This window comes from Pundamilia nyererei, unplaced genomic scaffold (genome assembly GCF_000239375.1).
Source record: "Pundamilia nyererei isolate P.nyererei 1_Seehausen unplaced genomic scaffold, PunNye1.0 scaffold00257, whole genome shotgun sequence".
NCBI classification, from domain to species: Eukaryota; Metazoa; Chordata; class Actinopteri; order Cichliformes; family Cichlidae; genus Pundamilia; species Pundamilia nyererei.
This window is the reverse complement of record NW_005187658.1, coordinates 520,371-533,820: the sequence shown is the minus strand read 5'-3', so window position 1 is coordinate 533,820 and position 13,450 is coordinate 520,371. Positions and strand designations below refer to the sequence as shown.

Sequence of the window (13,450 nt, the reverse complement as noted above, 5' to 3'; positions counted from 1 at the left end):
GGATGCGTTACTCCAGATGCCCGATCTTTATCCAAGTTATCACATATTAGGTCACAAAAACGTGCATGAAAATGGGATCATTGAGGCAGTTTCATGTACAGAGTGCACCTCACATCTGGTTCATTCCACAGCACCTTAAATAAGGCAGGGCAGGCTATAATACAGGAACAGTTTAACCAGCTCATTCAGCTAAAGGACCAGTGAGCACTCGTGGTTGTCTGCCCGTGCAAAAATCACAACCCAAACTGTGCTGAAGGTCACATTGGTTGGTTCGTAGGCACAGTTCACCCGTGAGCCCGATCAGATACTTCATCAGTGATGCTCTGGCTTTTGTCCTCGATTTATTTCAAATGGATGTGTTTGTGTGCAGATCTGTGTTGGGAATGCAGAGAGAGCTTCCTTTTCCAGCAGCAGAGGGACCTCAGAGAGTATACCCAAGCCACCATCTATATACGCAAAGTTATTGAAGACAAAAGAGTAAAGACCTTTTACCTCAAACCTGACACTTTTCATAGCTGCTGCGCTGACTGTGTCTAACAGCCTCTCCTGTCACATTTATTTACCTGTGCGTAGATGATAAAGGAGGCTGCTCCAGAGCTGAGCGTCAGCAGCTCTGAAGCAGAGGAGGAGAAGGAAGAACATCCCAAACTGGATGGTGAGAAAGACCCCGACTTCAGCCAGGTAACCACACAAGCACCACGCGTCTGCAAGAGAAAGGTCTCAGTAATTACATTCAGTGGCAGGACGTCTCGGCTCAACAACGAGCGATGTCGTCAAAGCTGTCAGCAGAGAAAGTGCACAAGGCTACAGCAGGTTCTCTGCACTAACACGACTGAGAAAAATGAATGAACCCAGACAAAAATATCTCATTATAGTGCAAGTCTGCTAAGCAGCTACAAGAAATGTCTGAGTAATGATGCTGCTGCTAAATCTAGGAGTTTGTTTTTACAGTCACTTCTGCTGTGACGGCTCTAAAACCTCACGTGACCTTGAAGAAACCCATTTAGTTTGCTAGTCCTTTGCTAGCAGCACGCACAGATGTCCCTGAGTCTTTTGGGGGGGTTTCCCCTAAGACTTGTATCTTTGACTCAAATTCATCATCTGTTACAAATGAAGACTTTGTTTCTTTCAGTCACAGGACGGTGCAAAACGGCTAAAGTTGAGTGACAGCAGTGTGTCCACAGCTGCTGCTGGTGTTGTGACCAACGTGGCCAAACCAGGTGGAATCAGGAGGAGCACCCGACACAGGAAACTCCGAGGAGAGAAAGCGCTCATCGTTTCAGCTAATCAGACTCTGAAAGAGCTGAAAATACAAGTGAGGAATTCAGATTAGTGAACACAAAGTAGTGAGTGGGCCAGTTTGACCAGACTAAATCCACTGTGCCTGTCATTGTCCAGATCATGCACGCCTTCTCTGTGGCTCCATTTGACCAAAATCTCTTCATTGATGGAAAAAGTCTGACAGATGACTCAGCCACACTGGGTAGCCTGGGAATCATCCCGGAGAGCATCATCTGTCTGAAGGTACACATCACAGTTTCCTCATCCTGACACAACAATCGCTAGAACGATAATCTGACGTCTACAGTGGGATCCGTACGTTTTCCTTTTCCTCCAAATATGTTCTGTTGTTTGGCTGCAGGCTGATGAGCCAATAGCAGATTACGCTGCAATGGATGATGTCTATCAAGGTAAGTAGGCCTGTGTTTGCTTCCACTACAGCTGGATTAAAAGAAGGACTGCTTTCTTAAATTGGCTGTTCCTCTTTGTTCACAGTGAGAATGCCTGAGGAGGGATTTAAAGGTGAGCATGTTTGACTTCAAACATAATAGTGGTGGGTCACAGTGTAGGGCACAGAGCCACTGCAGCTGGGATATGGAGCAGCTGCAGGAAAAAAGTGAAATACGTTAGTTGGAATGACACCAGTAAACTCTTTCTTACTAACAAGCCCAAATGTTGGGAATAGGAACCACATGTGGGCTGTCCCAAGTTCTTTGTGTCTGAAACAGGCTGTATATACGCTATATACGCCCGCTGTCTAATAGCTGCAGGAGAGCCACAGGTAGTGCTGGCTGTAGGTCAGGGGTGGGCAACTCCAGGCCTGGAGGGCCGGTGTCCTGCAGGTTTAAGATCTCACCCTGGGTCAGCACACCTGAAGCACATGATTAGTTCATCACCAGGCCTCTGGAGAACTTCAGGACATGTTGAGGAGGTCAGGGACACGTCTAAAACCTGCAGCACACCGGCCCTCCAGGCCTGGAGTTGGACACCCCTGCACTGACTGGATCCCTGGCTGCTCCAGTCTGCATGCCAAAGTATCCTTGGATACTGAACCAGCTGATCGGAGTATGAATGTGTGTGAATGCATAAGCGCTGCTGCTGTATAACGAGAGACGACGTGTTTGTTTTCTAATGATGAGCGCTGTTACAATCCCAGCCTAACGCAGCGTGTTATTAAAGACAGGCCTACCCGCCTCAGCAGGCAGCCAGTGTCCTTGTTTTCCCAGTCCCATCCACAAGTTGGCAGCAGCAGAAAGCATAAAGTCAAGTCTAATGAGCTTGGAAAGCTCGTTGAAGACGAGAAGCTTCCTCAGAACTGAAGAAGCTTCTCGGATGAGATCTTAAAAACGTCTTTGAGAAACTTAAAGAAGTCCAGACGCTTTTCTCTCCAAGCTCCTTGGACTATGAGGACGTGGACGACTGAGATCCTTCACAGACACAAACCCAAGCTGGTGTTAGGGCTGTGCAATGTGACCAAACTCTCATATAGGACATTTCTCATCCTGATAACCACACGTCACAAAGTAGTGCTTTCACTGTAAACTCTGATCTCGACCTGTGTGACGTGTTTCCAGCTGGGCGTCGTGTACCCGGGGTCGGGTGTGTTGGCCCACGCATGAAGCTAACATGTTTAGATGTGAGTTGTTTCTTTGTGAGTGTCTATTACACGGCGTGCTGCGGGGGAAAGCCTGTTCTAACGTTTGAGTCTGAGCTTTATTTGGAGCAGCTGACGGCTCTTTCTCGTACTGTCACGTGATTCTTGTGGGGGCGGTAGAAGAGAAAGAAATTTTGTGTGTACTGTGTATTTTGCCACGATCGATGTTTTCATCCGGTGTAGTTCATCATATCACTCGTCATACAGACCTGTGACACAGCGTGTGACCGGACAGTGTTTGTATTCCTTTCTAATCACTGTGACCTCCTCTAGGCACCGGGCTGCTCGGCCACTGAGGACAGCTGTTTGTAGCTGTGCTTGAACTGGAACGATGACGGATGGAAAGTTTAAAAAAGCTTGAATATGTTGTGTCCATATAAATAAGCTCTTAAATTTGTTCTGTACTTTGTTTTTCTACCTTTTGAGTAGGCTTTCTTTGATAAAACTGTGACTATCTTGCAAAGTTCCTCTACATGAGGTTGGAGACGCTGCACTCTGAGACCTGGCTTCAGCTCAGATCTGCTGTGGGTCAAGAAAATGTTTTATTTTTCAATCTTTTAAATTATGACAGAAGACAAATTGAAGATGATGCTCTTTCTTTCTGTTGTGTGTAAGCTTATCTTGTAACTGCAGCGTTTTCAGGTTTGTCAGAAGAATGCACTAGTTACTGTTAATTATTGCAAATATACTGGCTCATAAATCTTAGAACATGTATTACCTCCACACAGTCCTTTTATATATACATATATAAATGTATGTGTATATATAAGCATATGTGTGTGTTTGTACACACACACTCGATGTGGCATTTGCAGTTACATAGCTACAAAGTATGGAAATCATACGCTGGAGAGAATGAAATGGTGAGAAACAAATGTAAGCAGTGACACGTTGTCTTCTTTTCACTGTTATTTCTTATAAACAATAAAGTTATTTTCAAAGCACCCTGCCTTCATAATGTTGAGTTCATTCAGGGCCTGACACGTCTGTGAGCCCCGTCAGTTCTTGGGATACTTACTGATCAGTGTTCACTAACAGCAAATGAATGAACTTGCTCCAGGTTGCAGCAGCAGGTCATCTGCGATCACATCGTCCTGTTCCGAGCATGGTCTGTTGTTACCTGGCTGGACTGCATCCCTGTGGTCTTCCTCTGTGGTCTTCCTCTCCTCCTGCCTGGCAGCAGGTCATGTAGAAACCATGCCAGCCGCGCCTCTGTCTCCAAACTCCCGCCTGTGCTGTCCCTTTCATATCTTCATTACTCACTACAAGCATCTCACGCCCTCCAGCTCCGCCTCTCGTCAGTGCTGCGTCTCGGGCCCAAACATCAGAGCGGCTCTCGCTGCCATCTTGTAAACCTTCCCTCTCAGATATTACACCAACACCTCTCCACCCTACCTGCACCTTCACCTCCTCTCTTGTGCCCACATTCACTACTTGCAGTTTCACCTTTCCACCCGCCTCATGTTCTTTTACCCATTTTCATTGGTCTTTCTGCACAGACACTAGCTCAGTGTCTGTGGGTATCACAGGCCATACAGACTTCATCTGTTACTCCCACCCTCACTTTTCTGTGCTTCCTAACTTCCTCACACAGCATCACGGGTCTTGCCTCAGCTCTATTGTATATTTTCTGTAGATGAGACGGTGCAGCAGCTTTTTGTTTTCTTGATACTTCTGCATGAATAGAAAGCAAATATCACATCTGTAGTGCTCCGTATGAATCAGCAGGCCGTGCTGCATGCTGATTATCAGATCTCTTCGCTGCATAGCTTGCAGTGGTGTTGCACGGCTGCTTATTGGATCAGACATGGTCTCAGTAGTTGAAACCTGCACCGTTATTTTCCTGTCAAAATGTTCTTGCTATCTCAATTCTAGTGAACCACTGAACTAATGAGTTCTTGAACTTGGGCCGAAGATAACTGAAGGACTCTTTGTTAAACTGTTGTTGTCCTAGTCATGCTTTGGTTTGCATCGAGTGCTCTCTGAAACATCCCACAAATGCAGTGAACTGAGACTAAGTCCGAAATGTTCAAAGCAACAGTCGCTGTGGTGAACGAGCCGCTTCCTGACCTCTAAACCAGCGGTGCGCAGCCTCTTGTGCTCCCCGGACGGTTTAACGTCAGACCGTCACGGAGCGGCCTTTAAGGTGTGGCGGACAAATGCAACAACAAATCGATACGAGCGAGAGAACCGCGGCGGTATTTTGTAACTATAACGGTAAACGTGAATTCACTGTGTGTTAGCAGCGTGCTCCTGAAACGCGCCAACACTGACGGTAACGTCCTCTCTGCCCCTTAATGCTCTCTGGTCGCTATAGTAACGGGTACGTATTTCTTTCAAAATAAGACGCACCTACAACACGATAAACCCCCTGGAAACCAGACAGTTCACACCCGAGCTTCAACTCTCGCGGCCCGGTACCGGTCCAGTGCCCGGGGGCCGCTGATTTAAAGCGAACATCCGCTGTATTACGAATATATAACAGATTCTTGTTCCAGGCAAAAGCTTTTATGTATTTGTCGTTAATTTAATAATTTTGCGAGAATCTATTTGTAATGAACTGTGGAGCTGTTGTTTGACACGAGCCCACACCGCACGTCCCTGAATGACTACTCCGGTGAAGGCCCAACGGTCATACAAACAGATTTAAAGCGAACCGCTCGCTGTGATGGGACTTCTTCAACCGGAAGTGTCCCAATTTGTTCACGTACTGCGTGTCGCCATTTTCAAAACAGTTGAGCTTTATTGCGCACGGCAGAATTGTTCAGCAGAGAAGTTTAAATAAAGACTCGGATTGAATAATTCAAGGTACAGCCCTTAGTGATGCTCTGGGGTTTATTCTACTGGGAGCGCTCCTGTATCGCAGCGTGCTTCACTAATATTACAGGAACTAGTTACCTTCTCTGGAGCACATTAGCAACCTTAGCTAGGCTACAGCTAGTTACATTCCGGTAAACACTGTTTAAGAAGCCTGAACGTTAGTTGCTGATAAGACGTAGAGCAGTTGTTTGACGACACAGTGAAGACACCACGCGTTACCGTGTCCGGCATCACGTGGTGCTTCATACACTAGTTGATGTTGTAATAAAAACATTAGCTTTTTACACAGTAGTCGGATAAACTGCAGCTTTGTGTGAGTCTCTCTCGTGCTGCCGGCGCACAGAGTGAGTACGGTATAAACGCAGTTTTAGTGAAAAGTACCAGTGATGAGTTGTGATAATGCTGCAGGCCTGATTGTGTGTTTGGACATGAAACGATTACAGCTGTGGTTGGTGCAGTCGCCCTGAAACCAACATGATGGAGTTACCCAACTACAGCAGCCAGCTGATGCAGCAGCTGTGGGCCTTGAGGAAGGAGGAGCACTTCTGCGACTGCACCATCTTGGTGGGAGAGGGTCGTCATCGCGCACATAAACTGGTGCTGGCTGCCTCCAGCATGCTTTTCAGGTAGACCTGGTGACTCTTCTGCAGTCACATATTTGGACCTTACAGTGTTCATCTAATCTCAGCAGCGCTCCTGTGGAAGAATGAGTCAAATTCAGCTCATGAACTTTTAGTTTGGCTTTTTGTCAGCTGGACAGAAATATTGGCTTTTTAAAAATGTGTTTATTGAGGACCATGAAATCTAACACGTGAGTAAAGTTTATGACCAGCTGTTACAGATGTGCTCTTTGTGTCATACTTTAATGTTGATGCCAGCACGGTGTACAGGTGGCTGCTGCAGTCGCTGTTCGCTTTTATTACACTGCAGCTTAAAACCAGAACGGTGCTGTCTCCGTCAGGTCTCTCCTGGATGGCTCCGACACCATCTCCATCGACACAGCTGTGGTTTCCTCGCAGGAGTTTGGCTGCCTCCTGGACATGGTCTACACTGGTAAACTGCCTCCAGGTAAACACAACGTCAGTCGCATAGTCGCCGCTGCAGACAGCCTGCAGATGTATGACGTGGCCGTTGGCTTTAAGCAAGTCCTCACCAGCCTGGTGAACCAGAAGCCCCCGGTATCAGTGAGCTCCGCTGTGCCACACCTCACCGTGACCGACAAAGCCCCGAATATGAAGCCTGAAGGCTCAGCCTCGCCCAGCAAGCACAACCCGTCTTCAGACGAGGCGGAGGTGACGGACGAGCTGAAAAAAGAATCGTTTGAGCATGACCGCGATGACGAGCCGGCGATTAAAAGGGCCCGCGTGGAGCTCCCTGACACATCAGGTCATTCTTATGTTTAAACCCGTAGTTTGGGCAATTTAATAGTGTGAGTCGATCTAGGAATAATTCAAATCACACGTTACTGGAAATAGAGTCTAAAACAGGCGTGGGCAACGCCAGGCCTCGAGGGCCGGTGTCCTGCTGGTTTTAGGTGTGTCCCTGATCCGACACAGCTGATTGACCTCCAGATGTTCTCCAGAGGCCTGCTAATGAGCTCATCATGAGATTCAGGAGTGTTGACCCAGGATGAGATCTTAAACCTGCAGGCCCTCCAGGCCTGGAGTTGCCCACGCCTGGTCTAAAATAGTCTCCCTACAATAAACAAGATAACAACTAGACTTTATTTTATAGAAAAGAAAGAAAGAAAGAAAGAAAGAAAGAAAGAAAGAAAGAGTACTTTATTGGTCCCCGTAGGGAAAATCCCTCTCTGCATTTAACCCATTCACTCAGTGAAGCAGTTTTCTGTCCACAGGGCCCGAAGACATCAAATCCTCAGAAGGTGGCGACACGTCGGCAGCCAGGCTGTCCAGCGAGTCTGGTCTCCTCGCCAACACGTCGTCTGTTGTGGAACTGCTGAGCCAAGCAGCAGAGAGCCTGACAGAAAGAGAGCGACAGGTACAACAGGAAGCTCTGGTTCTTCTACAGTTTGACTGCATCTAATACCACCTTAGCTCACGGCTCGGCTACCTTTAACACCCAAAGAGCCGTTTGGACCCGGTTTCATAAAAAAGCCACCGAGCTGCAAACACATCCAAAATGAAGATGCCCCTGTAAATACTGCTCTTTGACCTTCATGCTTTGTATAAACAACGACATACAAAGTGTGTTGCTTATGAAACACACGAAGTGCTACAGAGAAAACTACATTTTCTTTATGTACTAAAATACTAACAAGAAACCAACACAATAAAAAGCTGGAAGGATTCACGTAGCAAACTAACGGTCATCGCGCCGCTGAGCCTCTGAGCCTCGAGCTGAATTTGTGGAGCTGAGGATCCACACGTTCGTGTCGGGATGCCGTTCCACGTCTCGGTTACCTCAGCATCACTGCAGTTATTCTCAGTGGCCTCCTGAGGTGAAGTGTGGCGCTTGTTTGACCGACGAAAAATAATCAAATATCATTTAAATGTAATATTTCAAGATCACAGTAATCTCCCAGTGTAGAAGTCACTAACACTAATAAACACGTTTCAATTAAATACTATTAATTTATTTAATGTATTCATTGTCCCAGGCCCCGCGGGTTGAGAACCCCTCCCTTGCACGTTGTTTAACATGTTTGCATGTTGTGACTTTGAGCCCTGAACAGTAGCTCTCCAGGCTGTCCTCCTTTGTTGGACTCCGTGTCACTCGAGCATGAACCGAAGCACAGTTGTGGCTCCACATAGAAGACGACGGCAGTAACAGTGTATCTCTACGTACTGGAGCCAAAAGCACATATCTGTTCCCATTTCGCTGACCGCACCACCTCATGGTCAGCGTACTGGGAGCGCACAACTCGCTCTGAGCTACAGCTGTGACGGCTCCTGGCTGTAGCTCGAGGGCGCCATCTACTGACTGGAAGGTTGCTGCTGCTCCACAATTTCATTTTGTTTGCACTTTGTGCTCTCTCAGGTTGTGTGTCGGTGCTGTGAGGAGGCTGATCCCAGCTCCGTGTCGGAGAAGCTGATGAGTAAAGTGAAAGAGGGTCAGATCGGAGAGGAGGGGCTTATCAAGCTGCTGCGCACCGCCAAGCAGAAAGCTTCATCGTCCTGTCCCACACAGCTGCTCCCTCTGCTGGAGGAGCTGGAGAGGAGCGTACGGCAGCCCGATGACAGCCACACTGGAGGTAAAGACGAGCACCGGGAGTAACATGAAAGACGATGTGTAGGTCTGTCTTCATTAAGGACAGCTCGGTATTTATATACATTTGTGTCCGTCCAGCAAATGGACAGGATGTGATAGGAAGCTTTTTTAGTGGATGTCTTCTACGTATTTTGAGTCTGTCGTCCATGTTTGCAGCTGACTCAGAGCAGGAGAACAGGAGTGAAGATCGTGTCCAGGAAGAAGATGAAAACGGTGACGAGGCGGAGAACAAGGAGGAGCAGGAAGATGCAGCTGTAGCAACCGAGTGTTCCCCTCCCTGCTCCTCTCCTGCTTCCTGTCACGCCAAACCTTACTGCTGTCACTGGTGTAAGAAGAGCTTTGATTACAAGTGTCGAATGCTAGCACACATGAAGCGCTGCTCCATGTCCCAGGAGTGTGAGCAGCAGTGTCCCGAGTGTCCTGAGAAGCTGTCTAAGCGGGCCCTGCAGCGCCACCGGGCCGAGGCTCACCGCAGCGCCACGCGGGTCAAGAAGAAGGCGGCCTGTGACCTCTGCGGCCGCACCTTCGCCCACCCGTCGGGTAAAGTCACGTGACATTAAAGCAAGATAATTGATGTGATCAGTGTCTGTGCTGCAGCAAACGGCGTGCTGATCTCACAGCTGTTCTCAGGCTGAGATGTGAGGGCTGCATCCACAGTGTTGGTGTTTGATAATGATCAGAGCAGGAACCGTCGATGAGGTACTGACGTGTTTCTTATTCTGGCTTCTGGTTTCAGCATTTACTATACAGAAGCGTCACAAGCAGTAACACTACCTGAATTATCAGGCAAATATGAATGTAATGAAAACATGGGGCTGCTGGTTTAATCCCAGTCAGAGATGGAAGCTGCGAGCTGGCAGCCAGCACTGCTAGCTGCTGCTGTGCTTCTGTTTCTTTTGTTGAGTGGAGTATAACTTTGTGCCGCTCTACATTTGATGTTGCTGCTAGGCTACAGTCTAAATCTCAAAAGGACCTGAAACAGGTCCTTTCACCAGCAAAGAAACCTTCTAAGGCAGGAACACCGTGCCTGACAGATGTGTGGTTTCCCCGCTGTGCACTCGACTCTGGTCAGCACAGCTGCAGTGCGTACAGCGTAGGCAGCAAACGTGTGCTGCCGTGTGCAAAGGACTGTGGGAAAGATCACATCTGTCGTAACATGAACTCTGCGCTCAGTTTGGGGCCAGCTCGCGCGTCACAGCACAGCGATCGTTTCACTTTGTTCCATTTAATGAGTGCTTCTCATTTCTTAGGTATGATTTACCACAAGCGCACTGAGCACTTTGAAGAGAAGCCGTTTGCTTGTGATGAATGCGGCGCGAAGTTTGGTGCAAACTCATCTCTGAAGAATCACATGAGGCTGCACACAGGGGAGAAACCCTACCACTGCAAGCACTGTGACATGAGCTTCAGCGTGGCTGCTGCACTTGCATACCACACCAAAAAGAGACACTCTGAGGGTAAGACACACACACACACACACACACACACACACACCTTTGGGGTTGTGTGATATACAAGTGGTGATATGTGTCTTTCACGTGTAACATCTTGTCACTGATACAAGAACAAAACAAAGATTCAACATCCAGGACAAACCAGAGAGATAAAGTGTTGAGACTTCAAACCCACAGAGTTATGATGATGATGTTATTGATGGGTGACACACCTATCACCAAGGAAACCAAGGGGAGAAAGAGAGAGGAAGGAGGGATCGCACAAAGCGTGGAGGTTGAAAAGCTCCGTTTGGCTGGCTGTGATATCCACCTTAGTGGTGTCAGTGTGGAGCTGTAGAGTCCCGCGCATCATCACAGTGCACCAGTATGGTTCTTTTGTTCCAGTTGAGGTGACTGTGCTGTTGTAGTGGGCAGGGCTGTGGTCATTTCTTTTAGGTCTGTGCTTATTAAAGACAGTGGGCGACCACTGCAGGGTTAGACTGGGTTTTAGGAGAGTGTTACTGGGAGACAGAGCTCAAAGAGCAGCTTTAAGCCTGAAGCCTTTTCCAAAAGCATGAATCAAGGCTGAGCTGGACCCAAGGACCTGTGCTACACAGCTCGTTTGCTTCATCTGGATTCACCCTGACATGTCCATCAGGTTCTGACTCTGTAAACCAACCCGGGGTTTCCCCTTCACGTCCACATGAAGGTGTGCTGTCGGCAGGATCGGGCTAATCTAAGAGATCACGTGTCACAGATCATGTGACTCAACTGGTGATTCAAATCTATAAGGAACATAGGAATATAACAGTAAACTACAAGGTCGTATAATTATCACATTAAAAAGTCTGCTGTGATGCTGCTGCTGGAGGTTTGTGTTGCTAGAGAACGGCAGGAAACGAGGATAGGCTTGGAGACACTGGTTCCCACTGGAGACACTGGTTCCCACACAGTGGGAGGACGTCACTGCCTTCAAAGATGAAGCTGAAGGATCACGCTTCAGATGAATCTTGGATTGATTTGTGGAAATTTGTTGAATAAAGTTGAATATAAAGTTAGAAATAAGAAACACACCAGCACACATGACAAAAGAAGAGGAATCTAGTGGTGGTGGAATAGCTGAGGAACATGGAGCGCTTCATCGGCATCACACTACCTGGAACAAGCCTTTCCCAGCAGAAACGCAGGCTGAAGACTGAAATGCTTTCAGATGTTTGTAGAATTTGATGAATGAGCTTAATGGTATAAGATCAGCAACCAGCCAGCTGAAGTGTAAAAAGCAGCAGTGGTGAAAAATGTGCTAAATGAAGCCGACAAAGTACCTAAACAGAGCTTCATTTGGTGAAATGTGCAAAACATAACAAGCAGAAGGTGCTGCGGTTCATCCAAACGCAGAGAGGCAGCTGAGCAGGCAGCTTATAACCTCCCGTGTGACACAAACACACAGGAGGCTGATGTGCGTCGCTGATGTGCGTCGCTGATGTGCGTCGCTGATGTGCGTCGCAGCCGCGCTGAAGACTCGAGCGTACAATGTTTTTTAAAAGCAGCATTTCAATAATAATCCTGCAGAGAAGCTGAGAGTCGCACAGACGCACAGAGGTTTGTGCGACTCAGCTCGAGTCTGTGGACAACAAAACACAACAGCGCAGCCAAACTGGGCAGTTTCCAGTCTGGCTGTGCTGTTTTGTACTTTTCTGCCCACCTTTAAGGCCTTTGGGTCTCACTGCATCTGTGTGATGACGGCGCGGCGGCGAGCCAATCAGAGGGTGTCCTGGCTCCTCCAGGCTGTTTGCTGTGCAACACCCAGAAACCAACAGCGTGCACAGATGCAGTATTTCTATCATGCAGCATGTACAGACAACATTTGTGTGCTTCTTTGATTTTCCAGGGAAGATGTATGTGTGCCAGTACTGCAAGGCTGTCTTCGCCCAGTCCATAGAGCTGACGCGTCACGTGCGGACGCACACGGGAGACCGGCCCTACGTATGCCGAGAGTGTGGCAAAGGCTACAGCCAGGCCAGCGGGCTCACTGTGCACCTGCACACCTTCCACCGTAAGAACGTTTTTCCAGTAAAGTTTGGAAAAGTAAATCTGCGTTTACATACTGGCTTCTCTAACATATGAAGGACTGGCACTGATGATCCATACATGCAGCTGGTTTTGGGGTGGGGCACTTTTCATTTAACAGCCATGTTGTCAAAGGCGGACGTGTTCCTGTAGCGGCTTCAGGCCGACTGCAGCTGTACGTCCCAGCTGATCGCTGCCCTGTGACTATTACTGACACGTCAGACGTCGTGTCTTCAGCCTCGCAGACGGCCTCTCAGGTCCTGCCGGGGCCTCACATCTCACCAATGCCAGTAACAGTCTCATATGTACTAATGGTGTGAAACCCAGTAGAAGCGTGGATCAGATCTGCTGCCTGGGTCTTCACAAATCACCTTCATCATCACACTGCAGCCGTGTTTCCCCACCTGATGGAGCCACGGCACGTAGGTGCGCCGTGGCTCCATCAGGTGGGGAAACACGGGTGTAGCTGCAGCCCGACTTAAACTCGTGCCAGTTATCAGAACACATCATGAAGGGGTTGCACCAAGGTTCAGTTTCCTTTCCTTACTGGGAGCAATGGGATTCTTCAGGGAATGCACCAAACACTGTGGTAGCTTGTGTGTGCTGGTCAGGTTTCAGTGACGCTGTGTTTGCTCTGTGTCAGACCTGTCGGAGCCCCACGACTGTCAGAAGTGCTGTCTCAGCTTCTCGTCGCTGGACGAGCATCGGCAGCACATCCAGGAGTTTCACCCCAAGGAGTTCCACAAGTGTCCCACCTGCAGTAAGCTGTTTACCAGCGCCGCCCTCCTGGACAAACACAAGCCCACGCACACTGGGACAAAACCCTTCAGCTGTGATCTCTGCAACAAGTCATACCAGGTACACCGAGCCAGTTGGACACCCTGACGACTCCATGTTTGTAAAATGGTAAATGGTCTGTATTTATATCCGGTTGTTCAGTGATGACGTGACGAATCCTACTTCCGGG

The 13,450-nt window shown here is 48.3% G+C and overlaps 2 protein-coding genes across 10 annotated transcripts in view; both read left to right on the top strand.

Annotated features, from left to right (window-relative positions):
* usp48 (ubiquitin specific peptidase 48) overlaps window positions 1–3,882 on the top strand; it is a 28,117-nt gene extending 24,235 nt beyond the window's left edge. For 2 of the 3 annotated variants that reach the window (XM_005749882.2, XM_005749881.2), the window contains exons 21-27: window positions 371–477; window positions 574–681; window positions 1,133–1,315; window positions 1,399–1,524; window positions 1,643–1,691; window positions 1,777–1,803; window positions 3,209–3,882. In XM_005749882.2, coding sequence (XP_005749939.1) covers window positions 371–477; window positions 574–681; window positions 1,133–1,315; window positions 1,399–1,524; window positions 1,643–1,691; window positions 1,777–1,803; window positions 3,209–3,231 — 623 coding nt within the window. In that variant the 3' untranslated portion in view covers window positions 3,232–3,882. Of the gene's footprint in view, window positions 1–370; window positions 478–573; window positions 682–1,132; window positions 1,316–1,398; window positions 1,525–1,642; window positions 1,692–1,776; window positions 1,804–3,208 lie in introns of those variants that run through there. The other variant, XM_005749885.2, reaches the window with a different exon arrangement.
* A 1,131-nt stretch (window positions 3,883–5,013) lies between these two features.
* The window catches only part of zbtb40 (zinc finger and BTB domain containing 40), a 15,443-nt gene continuing 7,006 nt past the window's right edge, over window positions 5,014–13,450 (top strand). The window contains exons 1-9 of one of the 7 annotated variants that reach the window (XM_005749877.2): window positions 5,014–5,081; window positions 6,199–6,381; window positions 6,717–7,141; window positions 7,611–7,753; window positions 8,753–8,966; window positions 9,140–9,523; window positions 10,234–10,440; window positions 12,305–12,469; window positions 13,127–13,341. In XM_005749877.2, coding sequence (XP_005749934.1) covers window positions 6,230–6,381; window positions 6,717–7,141; window positions 7,611–7,753; window positions 8,753–8,966; window positions 9,140–9,523; window positions 10,234–10,440; window positions 12,305–12,469; window positions 13,127–13,341 — 1,905 coding nt within the window. In that variant the 5' untranslated portion in view covers window positions 5,014–5,081; window positions 6,199–6,229. The other 6 variants (XM_005749878.1, XM_005749874.1, XM_005749879.1 and 3 more) reach the window with 6 other exon arrangements.